We start from the raw sequence: 22209 nt of genomic DNA, 5'->3' as shown, positions 1-22209 counted from the left end.
GCGGTGGGCTTCACGGAGCAGCCAGCTCTGCCTCTGAAGGCTGTAACGCCGCGAAAATCCGGGGCCAATTTGGGGTGAGTCGAGGTGGGAGGACACCTGCAGGCAGGTGTCGGGCAGCTGCAGAGCTGCTCAGTGAGCAGGGCTCCTGCCTGCTGGTTGCCATCGCTCCTTCCAGCAGCTCCAGGGAGGATCAGCCTCCAGGCGTTACATGCTTTCACGCAGGCTGATGTGCTTGCTCACCTACCACCAGCAAGCATGGGCTTGAACAAAAGCCAGTTGCCTGCATCTGCGTGGTGGTGGTTTTTTTTTTTCTTTGTGGGGGTTTTTTTTTTTTTCGGTCTTTTTTGCAAACAAGCTGGGTGATCTCTGCTTGGCTGTTGGCACCGTGTCTTGCAGCATATGACAGATAATCGGCCTGGCTCCCCGCCTGCGGAGGAGGCGAGGCTTCTATCGATATGTGACCTGGAATGGCACGTTGGCTTTATAAATCACTGCCTGCTGCTGCCGGTGCTTCATGCCTCTCTCCTGCTTCTTGGCAAATTCTGTATCTGCTGTGAAGCTACTCGATCGCTCCTCGCTGCTGGGCAAGCGTGCTGCTTGTGATCAGAGCCTGCCCAGGGTCAGGAGGCAGGGCAGGCTTCCCTTCCAGTCCCCTCTCCTCTTTGCGTGCGGTTTCTCAAGGGAGGAGCAGAGAAACTGATAAACTGCAGGCTGCCTGCACTCCTTGTGACATGGAGGGTGTCTCCTGACAGGCACTGGGACTGCTACCGAACCCCAGCCGACAGCCTAAATCTTTGATGCAAAGATTGGTGCGTGAATGATGGGTTTATGTTGGTTTTGCTGTAGCAAAGCTTGGATTTGGAGCAGTTGGCTGGTGCTCAGCCTTGGAGTGCATCAGGTTTCCAGCTGGTAGGGTTTGAACTGCTCCAGCTCTCCACTGAGCTGCTGCCAGCAGTCGCGAACCATCCTGGGAGCAGCCACACTGCAATCGGGGTCTGCACCGCAGATCCTTTTTCTAGAAAATGGTGAAATTGATGCAGCGAGATGTTGTGGTGTCTCCTTTGGGGGTGCCAAGCGGGCTGTTCCTGTGGCTATCCTTGGAGAGAAGCCCCTGCTGCCAGCTGAGCCTTTCCTGCCAGCTTCCTGCTAGAGCCGGCGGCTTTCTGGCGAAGAACAACCTGTGCTTTCCTCCGGGCGTACCTGAATTCGGAGCCCAGCTTGTTGGATTTTTTGGAAGCCACCAGAGGGTTTGCTGACAAGCAGGAGGAGGGCTTGGGATATGGCCAAGGGTGGCTTCCCTTGGCTCCATGCTCGATGGGTTACCGGCACTGAATTTTGGGGTGTCTGTAGCTGTCCTGTCTATTGTAGAGAGCAGGGGGGATGAATCCCCTGATCTCAGCACAGGCTTGTTAATTAGCCAAAAGCCCTTTTCCATCACCAGATGAACTGCAGTGGGAATTGTTCGCAGAGGGCATGGTCAGGCCCTGAGCTTTGTGAGCGCTGGCAGTCCCCGGCACTCGCTAAACAGAGCAAAAAATTGCTGTAGCGCTTTATTTCAACAGCGGGAGCAGAGGCAAGCGGAGCTGCCAGCCTGCTTGTGCTCGGCTGAGCACAGGGAGACCATTGCTGCTTGACTTTTCCATCCTGGAGCAGGCAACATCACCAGGCTGGGCTGCCAGACATGATGAAGAAGAGGGTTAGGTGAGAAGGCTGCAAACCAGTTGGTGGACAATTCCCATGGATGCTTTCCTCCTTTGTCTGCCTTCCTTTCAGGGACGGCTTTTCCAGCCGGGAATCAGACCAGCAGCTCCTGCTTGATTTCCCCTTCCTTGAAGGTCTTTGCTCCAGCTGTTGGTGCTGCTGTATTTAGGCTTTTCCTTAAGCATCTACTTCTCATGGCTAAAGATGCAGCAAACCTGGTCATGGATCCTGGCACTTGGTTTGCTGCTTTTCGGCAATGATGCATTTCCGGCATCCCAGCACCTCTACTTTCCAGGCTGCGTTTGGGTAGCTGCGATCTCTGGGATCAAGCCACGGAGGCTTTGAAGGACGACATCATCCTGGGGATGAGCTTCGCTCTCCTGCTTGCTGCGGTCGGTGGGACTGGCGAGGGGTGACGACGGGGACTGGGCTGCGCTTTGGGTGGGAGCTGTGATGCCTTTGCAGATCAGAGCCCCAGCATGGTGTGGAATGCTCTGTTTCCAGTCCCTGCTTGCCCTTGGTGGTGGTGTTTGCCAGACACGGGGTTTTGCAATGGTTTGTGGCTCTTGGGAAGTGTACGGCAGGGTTTGTGCATGTGGAGGGGTTGAAGACCTCCGTTAGGGGCTAGGAGATGACTTCAGGAAAAGGACTTTGGGGCTTAAAGCACAAAGCAAGCCGTGTTAGCAGTATGGGTACAGGGCAAGGGATGCTCTAGGAGGGGGATGCAGTGAGTGGGCCACCGCAGGTGCAGCTGCAGTTGTTAATAGTGCCCCTCTCCTTAGGGAAACAGTGAATTGTTTCCCCTTGCTTGCTGCGTCCCTTTCTCTCTGCCAGTGCCCTGTTCCTCCTCCTCTGCCATTAATTGCTTAGCGGTTGCTGATGCAATTAAACCAAGATGTGTCTGCAGCCTCTGCGCTCGCCTCCCTCCTCCGAGGTCTTCCTCCACCTGCGTGCGAGGAGGTGGGAGCTGCTGGCTCGGGAAGGCAGCTCAGGTCCCTGCGTTGGCTGTCTGCCACCCACAGCGTTGGGCCGCGGCTGTGTGGTCTCCGGAGAAGGGGAAGCAGCTGAGCCAGGGCTGGAGCAGGGATGTCTCTCCTGGCCTGAGAAGGGGGCTGTTTGACTCTCGCTGTTCCCAAACAGGCTAGAGCAGAGACTGGCTGCCTTCTTGCAGCTGATGTCTAACAGTAAACTTGGTGTTTTCCATTGTTTGGGGACCAGTGTTAGGTTTGCAGGTGCGATGCTGTATGCGTCAGCTTGATCAAGTGCTGGGCAAAGCCTCCCAGGTTGGGGAAGACCTCTGTGGGGGATGCAGGAAGTGGGGAGCCCTCCCCATTGGTTTCCCCTTTTGAGTGGTTTCCACGCTCCAGAGCATCCTCCTGCTCTCCATGGCCTTGGTATGGTTGTGAAATGCTGGGTTGAAACCCTGAGCTGGACTTGGCCCCTGGGAGGACTGCAGCACTGGTTGTCCCAGCATGGCCGTATCCGAACTGGGAAGCACATAGTCCTGTATGGGCCAAGGAAGAGGTGGAAACGCTCCCAAGGTGACATAAACAGGGGCTCCTCTGCATCTTGTGTTTCCAGCTCTGGAGTGGCTTTTCATAGCCTTCGGTTAATGCCTGCGTGAGGTTTGCGTGGGTCAGTGCCTCTCTGGCAGAGCTAGGGCTGGCTGCGCTCTTCCTCATGCCTCTGCTCCAGGCTGTCCCAGAGCTGCCAGGCTGAGGTTGTGATGACTGATGGGCAGGACATCTTGCAGGGCTGGGGATCATTCGTGCAGCAACTAAAGCTGGACGACTGATGAGTCACGGTCCCTTGGCTTTCAAGGGAAGAAGAGTGACAACTGTGGACCATGGGAGATGCTCAGCTAAAGGAGTGGGACCCCGGCTCAGTAATCTGAGGATGGCAGCTGCAGGGGCTGCTGGTGTGGAGGCCAGAGAGGGCATAGATGCCGTTTGCCCCATTCCAGTTGGGATGATAGGTTGCTAATATAATGGAGAAAGGGTTTTCTCCTCTACTAGTCTGCATCCCACTTCTCTCCCTGCTTGAAAAGCTCTGCCCAAGGCTATGTCCCCTGACATGACTCCATCTGGGCATCTTCCTCTCTCTCTGAAGCCTTGTGTGTCTTCTAGTCTCTTCACTTGCTTCTTCTGGAAGTTGGTGCTGCTCCCCCAGTGCTGCCCATTGGCTTTGGTGTATCACTTTGGCTTTTTGCATCCTTATTTTTGTTCCTCTGGTTACTGTTACCTTACTCAGGGACATTCTTCAGATCTCCTTCTCCATCATGTCTGTGATGGGGCAGGTGTTGGCAGAGACCCAAAGCAATGGGCAGTGGGCGTGAGCAGGGCTTTTGCTGCCCACACCACTCTGAGCGCAGGGGTTGTCACAAACAGCTGCCCATCCATCTGTCTCTTGCCTTTGTGTGCCCCTTCCTGCCCCCTCCCAGGGTGTCCAGTTGTGCACAAGCCCTGCTGCTCGCTGGCTGGTGCCCTTCTTCATAACTCCAACCTGGGGCAGCCCTGCCGTCTGCAGACAAGCAGCCCATTCACATGCTCTGCATCCTGGAGCTGCTCGTTGGCATGTTGAGGACCTTCTCCATCAGTCCAAATGATGTCTCATAGGATTACTGTCAATAAAAAGCTGTTACTCCTTTCCATGAGGAGGCCAGAGTAGCTGAGTGTGTACAGACACGCCACTTCTGTGTTTTCAAGAGATGGTGTGACTAAAGGTCAGATGGGTTTATTCCAGGAATTTGCAGGCATTTCTGCTTCTTCAGGCTGAAGTAGAGGTGTTTAAAGCTGTTGGCCAACTGTTCCAGTACTCCTGTAGCTTCCAGTGTAGGCTCTGAAAGACTATGTAATGTAAGACATTGGTAATGGGGAATACTCTGTTACGGGGTGCCTTTGAGTCATGACACTGACCCGGGACAGGCATATGACAGTGACATGTCCCACTTGCCTTGGTTTGGGTTTGTGTTTTTTTTTTTTTTTTGTTTTCCCACCTCAAGAACCTGGACTTGGAAAAAAAAAGCCTAGTTAGGAATCAAAGGCCAAGAAACACGGGGACATGCTTCCCAAGCAGCCTGGAAATGTGGTGCTGTAGGGTAGTGGGGTCCTTGTGTGATAAGAGCATCCTTTTTATGGTGGTGACCAGAAGGATGACTTGAACAGCACATGATGTCCACCCGTGGCTGCCAGGCCAGCTCTGACCCTCCGCATTCTTGGACAAGATAACTTTTTAATCATCCCTTGAAGCCAGCCATTGGGTGTGGAAAGCTCTGGGGAGCAGGTAAGGGCTCCCCCGTCCCTCCCTACCTCTCATCAAGGCAGCAGGGGAGGATGTAGGAGGTGGAAACACGCAACCAGCAGGTAGTTGCCCCCAGCGCTAGCTGCTTGTTGACACTCTTTGCCTTGGAAGAGCTCTCTGCATGCAGGTGTTGGGATGGTCAACAACTGTGGTGGGATTCCCTCACTGAGCCCACAGCTGCTTTCCTGGGCCAACTGAGGTGCTTGGGGTGCAGTGTTGGCACTCCCTGTTCCTGCCAAGGGCTCCCTCTGTTTACGCTCCTCTTGCTGGGCATAAAAAACCTCTAGGCTCTGCTTTACAACTCTGTTGTGTCTTTCCAAACAGGACTTGTGTTCTCCTCCATGGGTTCCCTGTTTCTGCATGACCCCTCTCGGCCCTACGGGAACAGCTGGTTTTTAATGACGAGTGTCTGAGCTTGGGGCTGTGGTGGCCAGCAAAGCCCAATATGCGGCAGGGCTCCTTGAGCATGGTGTCCTTGGTGCTCAAATGCCTGTATTTGTTATTATTCTGCTCTTTTTCATGATATAAGGATTGCTCTACCGTAGCTGGCTGTTAATTTGAAGAATCAATGAAATTTCAAGGGAGTGGGGAATAAAATCGGTGCAGATCTGGGCTTGTTTATGGTGGGTCTGTCTCTAGCAGCATCTTTGCTTTATTTTAGGAATGCTGCCTAAAAATCCAGCATGTTAGTTAAATATAACCTTGGGTGACTTTCAGGCCCGCTACCGCCCTGACCCGTGTGCCTGCCAGCCCTGGCATCTCATTTTTGCTCACGTACGTGCAAAGGGTGCTGCTGGGGTGGAAGAGGCACAGTGGCTGCTGGCGTCAGACGGTGTTTTTTCTGTGGCGACTGTTTTCTGTCTCATTTCAAAACAAGCGTTAGGCTTTGTTATGCAGCGAAGGGAAGTGATTTCTCGTTGGCTGGAATTTGGTGACCCATGGGTATCCCTGCATGCCGCCCGAGAAACGCGAGGTTAGAGGCTAAAAACCTTCCTGGAGCCTAATTGGGCTGGAAGAAAGCTTCAGCTGTGGGTGGTGGCAGCATCCCCCGTTGGTGGGGGCTTATTTGGATTTCAGATAGGAGCTCTTCCCCTCGCTATGGTCTGGAGGAGCTGATGAAGCAGCCACTTGAAGCTGTTTTTCTATTTTTACATCTAGTGCTCTCAAGGAAGAGCATGGCTGCGGGCGGCGTAGTGCTGTGATGCGAATCATAAAGCTCTGCTCCCTTCGCTGTGCTGCGAGCCCCCAGCCTGGCTGCACCGCTCTCCAGCTGGCAGGTAGCCTGCAGGTGATGAGTTGTGGTCTGACTTGACTCTAGCTCATCTCCTCTTCTCCCCGGTTGCTCAGCTTCCCCGGGAGCAATTGATCCTCTGCAGTTGTGCTGTGCTTGACTGCCGGTGGCTGTCGGTCGTTGGCACAAAGCTTGCCGGGTGAGACCTTTAGGCGTTGCAGCCCAGCTGTGCCCAGCATCTGGGGCATCGGCTCGTGGCAGTGTCAGTGGCATGGGGTTTGCAAGGCTCTGCGGTTGATACAAAGGTGTCTTTTTTGGCAAGGGCAGTGCAGGAGAAATTGGACCCAGGATGAGTGCCCAGGGCTTGCCTTGTGCCACACGGTGGGAGTGGAGATGCCTTCCTTGATGCAGTCACGCTTGAGATATTACAGATGGGCAGCGTCGAATGCTGCAGCTCCAAGCGAAGCTGAGGTTATTGATCTGGTGGGTGCAAACCAGACTGGTACTGCAGGAGGGTTCATCGGCAAAGCCTGGATCGGGGTGAGATGTTCCACCTGACGCAGCAGGCTGGTAAAGCCCATTCTCCTGAGGCAGAACCTGGCTTGGTTCACCCTCCTCCTGGCAACTGCTTTTGACCAGAGGCACTTGAGCTGAAGAAGGAAGAGCTGCTTTTCACCTCTGAGACTGGCAGGTGATGGGACTCCATGGGTTCACGTGCAAAGCTCACTTCTCCTCCTCTTGCGACTCATCAGCAGAGATTTCATGGCAACACGGGCACGTGCTGTGCTGCTTTGGGGTTGGTGGGTGTGACTGGGCATTGTTCTGCATGGGGGTTGGAGAGATGGCAGCTTGATTTCAATAATTAAAAAAAATCTAGAGGGTTGGCTTGAAAAACTTCCTGTCTAAATTGCTGTCCTGCAGGCACCGATGCCTGTGTGCTCCAGGTGGGAGCTGATGGACATGAGTGCAAGCTGTTGCTTGAGGGATTGGGAGGGCACAGCAGATATCAGTCAGAATAGAAGTATTGGTTTGTCCTGCTTTAAAAATAGCGTCAAAAAACTTGCTGGAAAGCGGAATTTGGGGAGTGGAGGGAGATGCAGGATTCTTGGGACCCAGTGCAAAAAGTCAAGATGTGTGTCATCCCCTATCTTAGCATGAGGTTTCCATCTTCAGTGCTGGGGAGACAGGGGAATTTACTTGACGAGTGATGCTGGAACCCGCTCCTCCGGATGTGACTCCCCAAAGGGCAGCACCGCGCTCATCCCTGCTCTGCAGCTGCCTTGTATGGGACACGTGCAGTGACACCCTCCTCTTGCTCACCTACACCCTTGTATATCGTGTGATTGGGCTTATTTCTTGCTCACTCCCCTCCTGTGATCTTCCCATCAGGCCATCGGATAGAGCTGGCTTTGTGTCTGGAAACCACCAGGATCTCTCCTGGCAAATTGAGTAAAACCTACAAAGAAGGGGAGATAAGAGCCAAGCGGGCAGCTTCCTAAATGTGCAGCCTGCAAGGGCTAGGATGTGAAAATTATACCAAAAGAGGTCTTTAATGTTAAATAGATGGCAAGAAGATGGTCTCCTCTTGCCTGAGGGATAAATAGATCTGAAACTCCTCCTAGACTTTGCTGCTTGTCACGTCTGAGGTGCGTATGCCTTGCCCTGGAATGAGCCTGTCCAGGAGCCCCAAATACCCAGCTATGACGTGTGTGTAAAATGCTCCTGCTTTTGTGGCCCCTGTGCAGCGTGCCAGCAAGTCTCCGGGTGCAGCACCCAGCAAATGGGTTTGTTTCTTTTCCATACCTGGGTGCAGCCATGGTCTGGATGGGGGACTGAGACATGGTGCTTCTCAGCATGCCACCAAGACTGCAGTCCCCTCAAAGTGATACTTCTCCAGTGCTGGATCTCCTCCAGGAGCTGTGCAGATGGCTTAGGAGATGCACCTCATCTTGCAGAGACCTTGTGTAATCTCCTTCCCCACCACTCGTTCCCCAAGCAAATTTTCTAGGTGTGAGCACTGAGAGCACAGCTTGGCTTCTGATGCCTTGGAGACAAGAGTCCATGAGACCTTCAAGACCAAATGTTGTTTGTTTATAGAATCATGGAATGGTTTGGGTTGGAAGGGACTTTAAAAATCATTTAGTCCAATCCCCCTGCCCTGGGCAGGGACACGTTCCACTAGACCAGATCACTCAAAGCCCTATCCAGCCTGGCCTTGAACACTTCCAGGGACAGGGCATCCACAGCTCCTCTGGAAAAGCTATGCCAGGGCCTCACCACCCTCGCAGTGGAGAATTTCTTCCTTATGTCTAATGGAAGTCTATCCTCTTCCAGTTTAAAGCCATTAAAGTAATTGTTGCTGCGGGCTGTTGGTTTTCTTGCGCAGGAGAAGGGCTTAGAAAATACTCCAGCTTGCTGACTGCTGTTTGTAGGTAGATCGATATGATGACAGAGGGATTTTTTTTTTCTTACCTGCTTGGCTGTGGACCTCCTGGTCCAACCATAGAGGTGGACTTCTGTGCTGTCATCACAGCAATACTCGTTATTGTGGTTGCAACATGGAAGAACCTCAGGAGAAGGTAACCCTGCCAAAATTTGGCCAGCCTGAGATTTGCTGGTGCCTTGTTTGAACTTGGGCAAGTCTGAAATTGCTGGATGTTGACTCTCTGTGAAAGAATGAGGACTGCTGCTGTGTCTTGGGAGTGCCATGCGTGTCACTGTTGGCGATTCAGAGCCTAGCATGGGGAGGATCTGAGGTGTCAGCAGCACTTGGCTGCTGAGGGGGTGTCATGGGGAGAGATGCGGGTGTCCCCTGGGTACTGATGGAGGGACATGGGGAGAGGGGAAGGATGAAGGATTTTCCCACTTGGAAAATACTGGTGTGTCTAGGAAAAATTTCAGTGCCAGGAAGCTACAGCCAGCATTTTTAATGTTCCCATCCTTGATTTATTCCATTCCTCCTTGCTGTCACCCTCTGCATCACCCTGTGTAATTCCTCTCTCTCGTTTTGGTGTTTTCATCCCCCCCGTTTGTAGATTATGACTGTGTCCCCACGTAGCTGTAGCTGAACCAAGTCATCCATATTTAGCTCCTTTAATCTCCTCTTCCAAGCCAATCTCTTCAGCCTCCTTGTTATTTTTGTTCCTCTTTGAACTTCCTCCGATTTGTCTATGTCCTTTTCAGTCATGAGATGTCCAGAGCTGGGCGTAATTGCTGCTCTCTTGAGAAGAGCCATCAGGGCAAAACTATTAAATACCCTGTTGTCTGATACAATGTCCCAGCTGAACTGGATGTGAGAAGGGCAAGGACGGTTTGGTGTAGACATGGCTGAGGGAAGTACTGTTTGCTGATTCTGCCTCAGTCTCTCTTGCAAGCTGGCCTCACTGCAGTAGTTTCCCGGTGGCTATGGAAGATAGGATGAGCATAGCCAAGCCAGCTTGGTTGACACAGCTTCATGCCTCTGTGCCATATCTGTGCTTAGAGGAACCCCTAGGCCATATTGCATGGATGAAGACCAAGAGAGTACATTTAGATTGCACATAACAGATTTTTTACGATGAGGATGGTGAGGCACTGGAACAGGTTGCCCAGAGAAGTTATGGATGCCCCATCCCTGGAAGTGCTCAAGGCCAGAGTGGATGGGGCTTTGAGCAACCTGGTCTAATGAAAGATGTCCCTGCCCATGACAGACAGGTTGGACTAGATGATCTTTGAAGGTCCCTTCCAACCCCAAAAATTGGGGTTGCATCTTGGAGATGATCCCTTTCTAGATCATTGGAAGGACTGAGTTATGTACGTCTCTAACTCCGTATCCCCACTGCTTTTCTTGCATGGTGACTTCAAGTGTGACTGACACTTGCTTTTGGACCCATTTGCAGCCCTTGGATACTGGGAGACACAACCAAATGCTGTAGTTCTGGTTGGTGTGGAAGGTACAGCTGTCCCTTGGAGGACCTGCAAGCCAAGCCCATTTTCACCCCACGCCCCAGCTGTTCTTTCTAGGCTCTTCTCTGAAAACACAGGCACCTTTTTTCACATCATCTCTTGTGCTTTACTGAATGTAAAAGTTGCTTGCTTAGCGGTGTAGTAAAACTACATCTGTGCATGCTGTTGTGTTGTCCATCGTGAGTCCTTTGGCTCATCAGAAACAGCAAAGTGGTTGCGGTGGCTCGTGGGCTGCACTTTGTCCCTTGTCACCTGAGAATGGGTGCTAGCAACGCAGTTGCTGTGGATACTGGGATGGGTAGGGAGAAAGATGGTCCCTGGACTGTGTGCCCAGCAAGCAGAGGAGCCCATCCTAGATGAGGCGTCTCTGAGCCCAGCTAATTTTTGCTGCGAGTCTTGGATCCATCTCCTCCCTTCTATATTTACTGGAGTCCAATTTTGTACCACAATTGTTAGTAACTCCTGAGCTGTCTCCCCGCTGGTTGACTTTATATGTACTGCAGCTTTGCAAGGATAGAAACTTTGTGCAAGACATTGTGCCTGGATGGGCATCATTAATTTATTAAATGATTTAATTATGAATGTTCCGAGTTTGCAGGTAGCTGTGTGCGCTTGCATGGCTGTGCCCTGGTGCAAATTGCTGGGGGCCCAGCAGCCACAGCGTCTGGACTGCAAGAGTGAGGTGGAGAAAAGTTGAGTGAAAAAAACAGAAGGAAAGGTTGAACCAGGCAGGTGGAGCTGTGCCGTTTCCGAACTGAGAGCTGAGCTGCTGAGCCAACTTCTCGTGCTCAACCCTAACCTACCAAGCGTCTGCCTTGGCTTGTGGTCCTTGGTTGCTAATCCTGTTCAATGGTTGTTGGTAACTTTTGGGTTCTTGTTGTCTCCAGAGGGCTTGTTTTCAGTCTTTTATAGTGCGTGGCAAATGGGGAATACCGTGGTTTTCTGACCTCTTTGAAGGTGGTGGAGGAGTCAGATGTCTGCCAAGAAGGACCTGGATCTGGGTGCCAGGGTGCTCTGTGGCACAAGGCAGACCCCAGATCTTGTAACCTGCTGAGGGCTTGGCATGCGACCAAGACGCTGCTTTTTCATGTGATTTCCCTTGCCTGCTTTGCGGATTTGGGTTTTAGAGTTGTCTCTAGCCTTGGCTGTTTGCAACCTCTGTATCCTTCGGCTGGGTTTTATGTAGCCGGTGGTTATCAGCGGGCTTTTAACGGTGGCTGGAGCTCCATCACACTGTGGTGAGCGGTTCGCGAAGAGCCTGCCAGATTGATGTCCTCCTTCCGGGAGATTGATGCACCAAGGCACTCGTGAAACCTTTTATGTCGCTGCTTTGCCAGCTCTAATGTGCTGGTCAGAGTGGTAGTTATTAACAGTGGCCATCTGAGTGCTCTTTGGGTTTGGGCATGAATTTCACATGGGCCCAGGCAGAAAATGTGTCTGCTTTGCTGTCATTGTGGCTTTGGTCCTTTTGCTTCTGCTCTTCCTATGTAAACACCTTTTAGTGGGAACAGGCCAGAAAATGAACATGAAGGTGCTTGGTTGAGAGCCACTGGGGAACGACAGCTGGAGGAGCCTGGTGTAGATGGACGTCGTGAGCTGGGGGTGGTTTCAGGGACTTGAAGAGCTATCTTCTGCAAGAAGGTTGAGTGCAGGGCTGAGACCTTGCTGGGGAGCCAGTTGCTGGGGAAGAGATGATGGCCTCCAGCCCAGAAAGTAAAAAGAAGATTACATTTACATCTCTGGAGGCGGCTGGGCAGCAGCAGTGCTGAAGAAGGGGCCAAAGGCTGGATTGGTCAACGTGAAGGATGCTTGCAGCTGCCTGCAGCGGAGCTCTGTGTTTCCAACCATCTCTGCCCTCCCTTGACCCACATGCGTCTCTAGTGCTTTCCCACGTGGGATCTTTCCCCTTTTCACCACCAACGGAGCTGCTTTGCATTTTAATTCAATAAAGGAGGTGAGCCCGATGCCGCTGCTCTGTGGGATATTGGTTGTTGGCAGCAGGTAAGCTGAGACCCTAACAGCACCTCCTCAGTCAACTGGTGTACAGACATCTCAGCTTGGATTTCTTCTTTCCCATGTCTTTCGCTCACATCAGCCATCCCTTTTCATCACTGCTTTTTGCTACCTCTCTCCTACCGGAGACACCTTTTTTTTTTTTTTTTTTTTTTTTTTCTCTCTCCCCTTCCTAGAGCAGATCTGATAGTCTTCTAAGTGGTTGGAGCAGGTGACTTGGTGCCAGCACGTCTGTCTTGGATACTATTCCTGGCTTTATTGAAGACACAGTAATATGCAAGACGGTGCCTCTGCAGCGTCTGCCTCCTCTTGATCTCAAAACACTGCAAGCGCTGAGATAAGACTCAGCAGTGTTCTAGCAGGGATTTTATTCCCCTCTCTGCCGGAGAGCTGTGGCCCAGGGAGGGAAAGCGACTCATCGGAGGTCGTGCTGGGTAATATTTTAATTTCTCCAGCAGCGTGGCTGGGGTTGATATGCATATGACTGGCTGGATCACCTGGGAGCAGCATTTGGATCAGTCCCTCGTTACTGGTTTGGTGGGAGGTTATACCTCTGGCATTACCGGATGGGCTCACGCCCCGATAGACCTGTTACCACAACTGGGTTTGTTTTCAGTGGTGCTGGTGGTGGGACCATGAGTTTTGCACAAAAGTCCTCGTCCTGGTTTTTGTGGTGTACTCAACGTGTGGCCAGGGCGGAGTTCCCCAGCTGGATCCTCCCCAAAATGCTCGGCTAAAGATGAGTCTGGGTTTGAAAAGTGCCTGCTGACCCAAGACAATGCTGTGTTGCGCTGGCCATTTGGCCACCATCTCCTGCTGTTCTGCAGGGACTTGCTGGCCAAGGAAGGAGTTTTCATGGATGGAGGCAAAGCCCCTCTGCACAGGGGACAGCTGGACCTTGGGGCTGGGATGTGGGTGCTGGGCATGGCTGGGAGAGGACGTGCAGGCAGGCTTTTCTAGGCAGAGCCTTCCCATCACACCGTGCCATCAATGGCAGTCGTGCCATCCAGCCAGCAAACAGTCAGGGTTCATTGCCACTCATGCTATTTGAGGAGAGGGTCTTCTGGAGCCTACTCTATGCTGCCCGGGGTTGTGTGCCTCCAGTGTGTCAGGATGTTGTCAATGGGGGGTGTGTCTGGGAGCTCTGGGTGAGTCTGCTGGAGCTTACTGAGCAATGCTTGCAAGTAGGTTCCAGACTGAATCATAGACGTGGTGGGCACTGGTGCCAACAAAGGGATTTGGCTGTGCGTACCCCCAGCTTTGGAGGTCAGTTGGGGAAGACTTTTGTTCCTCTTTGAAATCCTTGCTGAGGTCACTGATGATAGGGGAGAGGCACCTTGAGTGCTGTGGTTTTGAGGTTTGGAGATGCCCACCAAAGTTGCTCATCAACTGCATGGATCTGCTCCCTGGTTATCTCTTGTCAAGGAGTTGTAAGTTCATGTTCCCAGGTCCTGCTCTAAAAAAAAAAAAAAAAAAAAAAGCAAAGCTGTTGGGGATGTGGTGACCGATAATGATGAGTGGCAGCATCAAAGCTCCCAAACACTGAGCTGAGCCATGCAGTGATTTGGGAGGTGTTGGCTGCAGCCTCGAGCAATGCTACTGCGATGGGACAGTTTTGATGCATATTTTGTGTCCTGGGACACAGCTGCTAAGAATTTGTGACCAGTAATGAGGCTTCCCTTGGCGTTTGTTGTCTGTTTGTGTTTGCAGGAGTTGAGGGACCCTTCTAGATGACAAAAATGGGCCACCGCGCTGTGTAGCTCATGAACGTGGGGATAGACTGGAAGCCTAGCAGCATCTCTGATGCATCAGTGGTCTCATGCTGACCACTGCAAGGTCTTTGGTGACAAATAGGTGCAGCTCTGTGGGTGTCCTACACCATGTGGTTGTTCGCACCTTCTCTGTCCTTGTAGGTGCACCACAGATATCTCCGCTGGTTGCCCTTTTCTGGGTTTTTGGCGGCCCTGTTGGCTTTTATTGCTCAAAAATGCACTTTTCTTGCCTGGTTGAGTTTGATTATTGGGAGCAAACCAAAATACTCATAAATTGAGTGAGTGGTCTGGGTGGTTTAGGGGTTGGCATCAAAATAAGTACTTTTATTTTTGTTACACCCTCTTACCTTTCTCCCACTAGCTAATTGCTACTGTGAAGTCCTCTTAACAGTGACTGATGTTAACGAAGCCACGCTAGCACAGCTCTAAGATGGCAGGAGCTGCTTTGTGTGCATTTCCCCATGCCAGCACCCACTACCACGCTTCCCTTCACGTGGGGCCCTGTTCCACCTTCGAGCTATGATGAGGGCTAGGTTTTAGTTGCTCACCCAGAGCCCTTTCCCCAGGACCGGCATCGTGTGGTGCCATCGGCATCGCCCCGGACTCTTGGTGGATTTGCTTTTTCCCCATTGAGCAGAGCTGGCCACCGCTGCCGCCTGGGCTTGGCTCCGTTCCACTTCTCTCCTCGGCGGTGGTGAAAGCACGTTCCTCGTGATGGGAAAGCCTCTGCGAGAAACACAAAGGGCTTTCATTAGGGGAGGCAGCGGCGGGCAGACGCGGATGGCCAGCGCCGGTACGGGGAAGCCTCACCCCGTCGAACTCTTGCAGAGAGGTTGCTGGAGACACGTGAGCTCCCTCCAGCAGCGAGTGTGTAGCAACTGTGTTTGCATTTGCCAGCATTTAATCTTAGAGCCTACCTGGCAAGGAAAGAGAAATGAATTTTCCTTCCGCAAAGGGGATTTAGGGCCCAGAAGCATTAAATGATTTGCCTGGGGCGGGAGTGTCTGTTGGAGCTGGAAGCCAGGAGGGTGCAGGGCTTGCTCTGGAGAGCTGCAGGTCTCCGCTAGCTCAGCCTCGCTGGCTGGAGGCGATGCAAAAGCTGCTGCTCGAGGGTATGAGTGCTGCCCAGTGGCCCTGGTGCCAGCATCTCCCTTGGCTTCTGGCCCAGCGGAGGGAGCAGGGCGCCTACTGATGGTGAGAGTGGCCAGCAGAGCCGCCCCAGCGAACTCAGCTGTCCTGCAGCCAGCAGTGGGCAAATCTCCTGACCTTGCTTAATAAAGCAGGAGGATGAAAAGCCATGGCACTGGGAGATAAGACGCATGCCGGGAGGGTGATGAATTCAGGGACTGATCCATCTGTCTCTTCCTCCGGCGCGGCTTTTGGCTTTTTTTGGATGTATCCCAGCGAGGCAGCTCCGTTCCTGCCCTCAACCTTGGAGAGAGAGCCACCCTGGGCCTTTTTATTTTGCTCTTGAGCTTTGGGCGAGGGAGCAGGAGAGCCACCTTGTCTCCCTGCGGCTGCTGAACGAGGCTCTGTTTGTTCCAGAGCAGGGTGAAATATGAAATCCAATCAAGCCTCCTCGCTTATTAGAGAGATCTCAGCGAGCTGCTTATTATGCACCGTGGCGTAATGCAGATTACGAATGTGACCAGGCGATAATTAGCAGAGCTGGAACTGTAATTAAACGCTCCTGTGCTGTGCTGTGGTTTCTGTCGCAAAGTGGAAGGAAGCTGAACGGTTCCAAAACCCACAGGTTCTCAGCGTGCACGTATGGCCGCTGCTCCCAGGGTGCTGGGGGCGAGCGCTCCCCATCACCGCCTGGGCTTTTGCTGCTGCCCACCAAAATCAGGCAGCCCTGCCTGGTTCCTCTCTGGCTATTTCCTTACCCAGGGACTTGTTTTTGGCTTGCAAAACATGGCGTTCATGAGTGGTTTGCTTTCCTGAGCCCCTTCAAAGCAGCCTCGTGCTTCCTTTGAGCACCTTTCTGGATCCACTGAGATGCGCAGGGTGGAGTTGCTGTATTTTTTGGGGGGGTGATTTGTCTGCAGAGGTGCAGCCCTCGTCTCCAGCAGACTCATGAGGAGGCCAAAAAAACCTTCTCAAATCCCATGGGATACAGCTGGAGCACCGGCCCTGGGTCAGCCTTGGAGGCGAGGGGCGATGGAGAGCTGGGGATGGGCTCCTGGAGAAGAGCTGGTCTTTCTGGTGGGAGGTCGGAGGCAGTGAGTGGGGAAAAGAGCTGTGGAGCAAGACCTGCACTGCCGGTGGAGGAGAGGTTGCGGTCCAGACACTTCTGGACCAACCACCTCCAGGCTGTCTCAGTGGAGTGGATGTGCTCTGATGAGCCATCCAGGGGCAGGACGGACTCAGGAGGATGAGGAGAGGGATAACATGTGAGCAGAAGGTGCTTTGTGTTCTTCTGCTGCAAGAGCAAATCCATCCAACCTGGCAGAGTTCTCCGCAGGGGTCACATTCCTGTCCCCCACTGGCAGCCACCCCCATGGGAGCAGGCAGAAGCTGCTGGGTGGATGTGATCTCCTCCTCTCTGCTCCTCTGCCTAGAGACTTGCCTCTTGTACCTTCTTCATTTGCAGATGGTGTTTGTGTCGCTGGGGATGCAGAGAGGTTTTGTGGGATCATGAGTTGATGGGGAGATGGGATGCTCCAGCCACTCGCTGCAGTTGTGGGCACCATGTTGCACGGGCCAGGCAAGGTTGGATGTGCAAGCTTCTGATGGGGTTATTTATCTTGCTTAAAGGATGGAGGCATGTGAGCAAGAGAGGCAGCAGATATTTTTGGCAGCTGGTTGGGACCAGGATGCCAGTTCAGGGTGGGAGTCTGGCTGTTTGATGGCTGTCAGCAGTATTGGCCAAAGAGAGCCAGCAGTGAGGTTGGAAGTGGTTATGGGCCGGTGTCCTTGTCCACTCCTGGTGACCAGCAAGCTTGGTCTCTCCAGGGTTGTAATCATCTGTCCTCAGCAGAGGCTTAGAAGGCCATCTCTTGGTATAGTGCTGGATGCTCTAGAGGGATCTTCCCCCGCTTGAAGCTGAAACCTAGGTCAGTGCTCGCTGATGATTTGATTAGTTTACTCAGTATGCTTCTGTTTTGAGGTTGCTCAGTATCGTATCAAGATTGTACACCATAAAGAGAGGAGGTCTGAGGAGAGGATGAGCAGCTAGCTCGCTGCAAATGCTCATGTGCCGAGGTGAGGGGGTGACTGACTATGTCTGGCTTGGCTGATGAACCCTGAAGGACAGTAAGATCTCCACCCTACCCTTCCCTTGGCCAGCAGCAATATCAGCCCATCAGCCATCCTTCTCCTAACACTGCTGTAATCTGCTAGCGTGGCAGAGTGACTGAGGACCTTGGCTTGTCAGCAGCAGGGTGACTTGGCTGTGGTTTTGCTTGGCGTATTGGCTTGTTGGCTTTCCAAGCCCGGCTCTGGCCATGAAGATGCGATTTCCATGCACAAGGAGAGAACGATGACTGGCGCTGAGCTGGCTCAGCTATTGGCCTGATCAGGCTGTGAAGTGGATTCTTGCGCAGAAAAGAAGGTTGTGATCTGAACACGTGCATCTTCAGGTGGTCACAGGGTAGATTTGGGAGGAGGAGGATGTGGGTTTTCATGGGTGCTGGTGGGAGACTGCTACTCGTTTGTCCTGTCCTGCCAGTTGAGCAGAAGCCTGTAATTTTTTTTTTTTTTTTTTTTTTTTTCTTCCAATGAGCCATCAGGTCCAAAGTCACTGACTATGTTAACATCTGAGCAATAGCCAAAAGCATCATAACCTGGGATGATTACACTGGCAAAAGCTCTCGGGGAAGGAACTTGGCACAAACTTTCAGCAGGAGAGCCGATATCTCCTGCGGAGGGACTTCTGAGTGTGATCTGTGTGACTACAAAGTGCTGTCTCTTCAGGGTTACGTGGGTATGGGTACACCTGGGTGGGCGAGACCTGTGAGATCCTTGTCCTCTGTCAGGGTGTGGGACTTGAACTGCCTACTGGTGCAGGCATTGAGAAGGTGACAGCCCTGGGCTTGATGTTCTCCAGGAATGTAAATGCCTGTTGAGACTTGCTTTCCTTCCTATATTCCCGATGGTGACCGGCATGTTTCTCCTTCTCCACAGATGGAATCTCCGGTCTCTACACCTGCAGTGTTGCCCTTGCACCTCCTCGTCCCTGTTGTTAACAATGACATCTCGTCGCCGTGCGAGCAGATCATGGTACGCACCCGCTCGGTGGGAGTGAACACCTGTGACGTGGCCCTGGCCACCGAGCCCGAGTGCCTGGGGCCCTGCGAGCCTGGGACGAGCGTGAACCTGGAGGGGATTGTCTGGCAGGAGACGGAGGATGGTAAGTGTCACTGGAGAGCTTTTTGCTCTCCTACAACGTCATTTTGGAGTTACGGCAATCCCTCCCTTCCTGTGTCCCTGCTGTGTTGCTTGTTGGGCTTTCCTGGGCTTTCCTCCCACCATCTGGGTGGTCGGGACACAGAGGAGCCCTCAATCTCTCCAGCAAAGTGAGTAACGAGCTGAAACTTGCGTCAACCCAATGCGTTGCGGTATCCCCTTGCCCAGACAGCAGGCGAAAATCTAAGCTGCCGTTTCTCTGCCTTTCTGCAAGAGCTGACTTGTTCTGGAGGTGCCAGAGGAAAGGCTGTGCCAGCCTGCATGGGAACTCAGTGGAGTTGACTTTGTTTCTGCTTGGCAACCCGCAGGTCTGTCACAAAAACGCTCAAACCCTGGGAGGCAGCAGAAATCTCCTGCTGGATTAAAAAACCCCAGTGGAGCTTTCAAAATCGACTCGGCAGGAGATCAGGCTCTTGTCTCTCTTGCCAAGCCAATCGAACCTTTTTTTTTTTCCGCTGGAGCTCGTCTCATCTGTGCACAGCTTGGTTTGCTTTCCCAGGTCCTTTGATGGGTTTTCGTTGCTGTTGGGGCTCTGCCAAGTAACACGGAGATGAATAGGTGGCTCAGTGGACCATGGTGAGCGCTGGAACCTGGCCTTCCCTCCAGCCTTGTTGGGATGCTGGAGGTTTCTGTTTCGGCAGGCTCGGGGTGAGCTCCTCATATTTGTGTCTGGCTTTAGCTGGGGTCTGGAAGCAGAAACAGAGCCCAGAAGCTCAAAAGTGAGAAAGAGCAGGGTGGCGGAGGCCAACTGATGGTTCATCTCGGCCAGGTAACCCGGAGCTCCCCTTGGACATCTGCTCTTGCTCTTCCATCGCCGTTGTGTGTGGGGAACAAAGCTGTTGGCCTTAATCCCTTGACTGCTCTTTACTGCAGCTGTCTTCGTTATGTCGGATGGAAGGTGAACTGAAACCTGTGGACATGATTGCTTGGGATAGGGACCTCCACCAATGTCACACTCTTCTGCCCTCTCTTCTTCACTGTCCGTTCAGTATGGACAAACTTGTCCGGATTGAGACAGCCAGGAGCTCTAAGTGTGTTTTTTCTACTGCTCCAAGGAAGGAGGGAGCCACGAGTTGTCAAATTGGACCCAAGGAGCCTCTTCTTCAAGCTAGGCTTGCTGGTGGGGACGAGGAAACACAAAGCAGAAACAGTTCAGGGGCCCTGCTCTGCGTACCCCAGGGCTGGGGTCTCTGACAGGGGGATCTCAGAGAAAACACGGAGGTCTTCTGCTGAGCTGCCTGTGTGCTAGCACTGCTTGCTCAGTGTCTGCAGAGACTCCGATTGCTGTACGAGGTGTAATACTTTCAGCTAGGGAAACTGAGGCATGGCCGGGCTGAGTGTTGGGACACCCAGCAGTGCAGAGGAGCATCAGCACCCATCACTTCTGGGGCTGCACATTAAGCCCCCCACCACCTCCCCATTCCCACCAGCATGCCGTTCTGGTGCGATTTCCCTCAACGCAGAAGCCCCAGAGCTTCAGGACTACTGGAGAACCCCACGGACAGCAGCGAAGCCAATGAGATCTTGGACCTTCTAGGGGTTTTTTTGGGTGGAAATCAGGAGAAGAGGCTCATGGTGGGCAGAGGAGCCCAAGTGGCCATGCCAAGAGGGACAAAAAGAGCATCCCCGAGGCAGAGAGTATAAAACATCTCCCCAATCCTGGTTGAGATACAGTGACATGGGAGCAGTTTCTGGTTCCCTTTTCTCCTGTTCCTCACCCCACTGTGAAGCTCTGCAGCCCATCTGCCTGTCCATCCCTATTTCCTACCTGCTATCTCTCTCCTACCTTCCCATTGTTAATATGAGGGTCAAGGGCAATGCTGGAGGAGGTGCTGGACCTGGCTGTCCAAAGCTGGAGCTTGTGAAATGTATAGGGATGCAGCGAGCATCTCCCCTCACCTCACGGATACAGGGGAGAAAGCTGTGCCAAGGGCATGTGTACAAATCCAAATGAAGTGTTTTCAGCATGACTAGCATGTTTGTGTGCCTGGATTCCCAAGATGTCCATAGGGATCCTGCATCTTCACCAAAAGGGATCCATCTTTCCCCCCGCTCCTTGTGATGCTGCAGCCTTGCCAGGCTGCTTGGAAGGACCCCAGGGCAGCAGGAGCAGCGGGATGGAGCACCCCTGCGAGGCTGATGAATCCAGATGTGTGCATCCTGCCTGCTCCCACCAGGTTAATGAGAGCAGAGCTTAATTGTGAGAGATTTGGCAAAGCAGTTGGTTCGGAAAGCTCCTTCTCGCAGTGCTTTGCTTGCATCAAGCACCCTCTCTGGTGGTGGAGAGGAGCTTCGTAGCTCAGCTTCAGCAGCTGCTTTCTCCCCAGGGGTGATATCCCCAAATCCCCTGGAGCGATTGGCTCAGGGAGCTGCAGAATTACAGTTGCTCCCAGTTACGTTCTGACTTCTTGAGCGGGACTCTTCTGTGTCTCGGTGAGACCCCCGCCACTGAGCAGCATCACGAGTAGTTCCTGCTGAGCCTCTCAGGAGACAGGCATCTCCTCTCAGCAGCACGATGCCTCCTTGAAAATTGGATTTGTGTCGGACGTGCCCCTTAGACTCCCATGGTAATTGCTCTGACGTGGACCTTCTTGCGAGCTGCTCTTCTCCCAGCTGTGCAGTAATAGTGTGTGCCCCCAAGACAAGGGGATCTGCATTGCTTTGTGCACACTGGCAAAACATATCTGGGCTCAGGTGGATGCAAAACTTCCCTTCCTGTGGGGCTGTGTAGAGCGAGGCAACGTGATTCTCCAATCATAACTCCCTTTTTGTAAAAAATGGTTGTTGGATTGGCTGTGGGGCTGTGAAATTGGAGAGAAAGACTCCTAAAGCCAAAGCCCGGCAACACTGCAGCAACCTTAGAAGGACAAGCTTGAGCTGACCCATCTGAGATGGGAGCATGAAGCTCTGAGGAGCCCCATGACATCCCTCCTGCCTCAAACACCAGCTTCATCCTCTCCCCCCTCTAGGAAACATGCCATGAGACTGCGATTGCCACCAAAGGCATCCCAGTGGGCACTCACCACCACACATCTGGTGCCGGGCTCGTGGTCAGTTTGGTCCAGTGCTCTAGGTTGGTGCTGGGCTGAGGTCTGGTCTTGCCGGCAGGTACCAGTCATACGCACTCCGCCGTAGCCGTGCTGGTGACACCATCCGTTTGCCAAGCCCATCTTGTGCCGGGAATGTGTTTTTTTGAGACACCTTTGGTGGAAGCAGCTATCTCAGCAGTTCCCCTAGTTCTTTAGGTGTGATTTTGATCTGCAGGAAGTATTAATTGATCTAATTATTCTAGAAAGCATTGCTCCGTTTGCTGCCTCGTTAGCTGCTGAGTCTCCTCCATCCCCCTCTGCAGAGCTGGTGTCACCTGGCTTGGAGGATGTCACCACCTCGCCTCTGCCCGCAGTGAGCAGACTGTGTCCTGGCACCATGCTGCTGCTCTTCGCAACCAAAACAAGCCAGCGTCTGACACACAAACCCTCTGAGCAACGAGGATTGCAGCATGGCAGCACTGCAGCGAACTCTCTCCGAATCCCTTCCTCCATCTCTGTGCTGGAATGGCAGCAGCAGGTCTCCCATGGCTGAGCTTTGCACGCTCCAGGTGTTTTGATTGCGCTTTTGCCAACATCTCATGAGGGGATGCTGGAATGTGTGTGTCCTCGGGGTCTGCAGATGCCAGTGTGGACGTGTCCTTACACGGAGCAGGAGAGAGATGCAATAGGTTGGGAGAGGATGGGGAAGGTTTGGAGGGTGAGGGCAAAGACTGGAAGATTTTACTGTGAGGAAGCCAGACCCCAAATTTGATGGCTTTGCATATTGAATGTACTGTCTCGCTGTTACCCA

At 52.8% G+C, this 22209-nt stretch overlaps 1 protein-coding gene across 4 annotated transcripts in view; it reads left to right on the top strand.

Moving 5' to 3' along the window:
* The window catches only part of ZNF609 (zinc finger protein 609), a 68325-nt gene that overhangs the window by 34827 nt on the left and 11289 nt on the right, over positions 1-22209 (top strand). For all 4 annotated transcript variants that reach the window (XM_086757300.1, XM_086757298.1, XM_086757301.1 and 1 more), the window contains exon 3: positions 18088-18313. In XM_086757300.1, coding sequence (XP_086613426.1) covers positions 18088-18313 — 226 coding nt within the window. The remainder of the gene's footprint in view (positions 1-18087; positions 18314-22209) is intronic.

The sequence above is a fragment of the Chlamydotis macqueenii genome, chromosome 12 (genome assembly GCF_036417535.1).
Source record: "Chlamydotis macqueenii isolate bChlMac1 chromosome 12, bChlMac1.mat, whole genome shotgun sequence".
NCBI classification, from domain to species: domain Eukaryota; kingdom Metazoa; phylum Chordata; class Aves; order Otidiformes; family Otididae; genus Chlamydotis; species Chlamydotis macqueenii.
The sequence above is the reverse complement of the archived record's forward strand: the minus strand, read 5'-3'. Positions and strand labels throughout refer to the sequence as shown.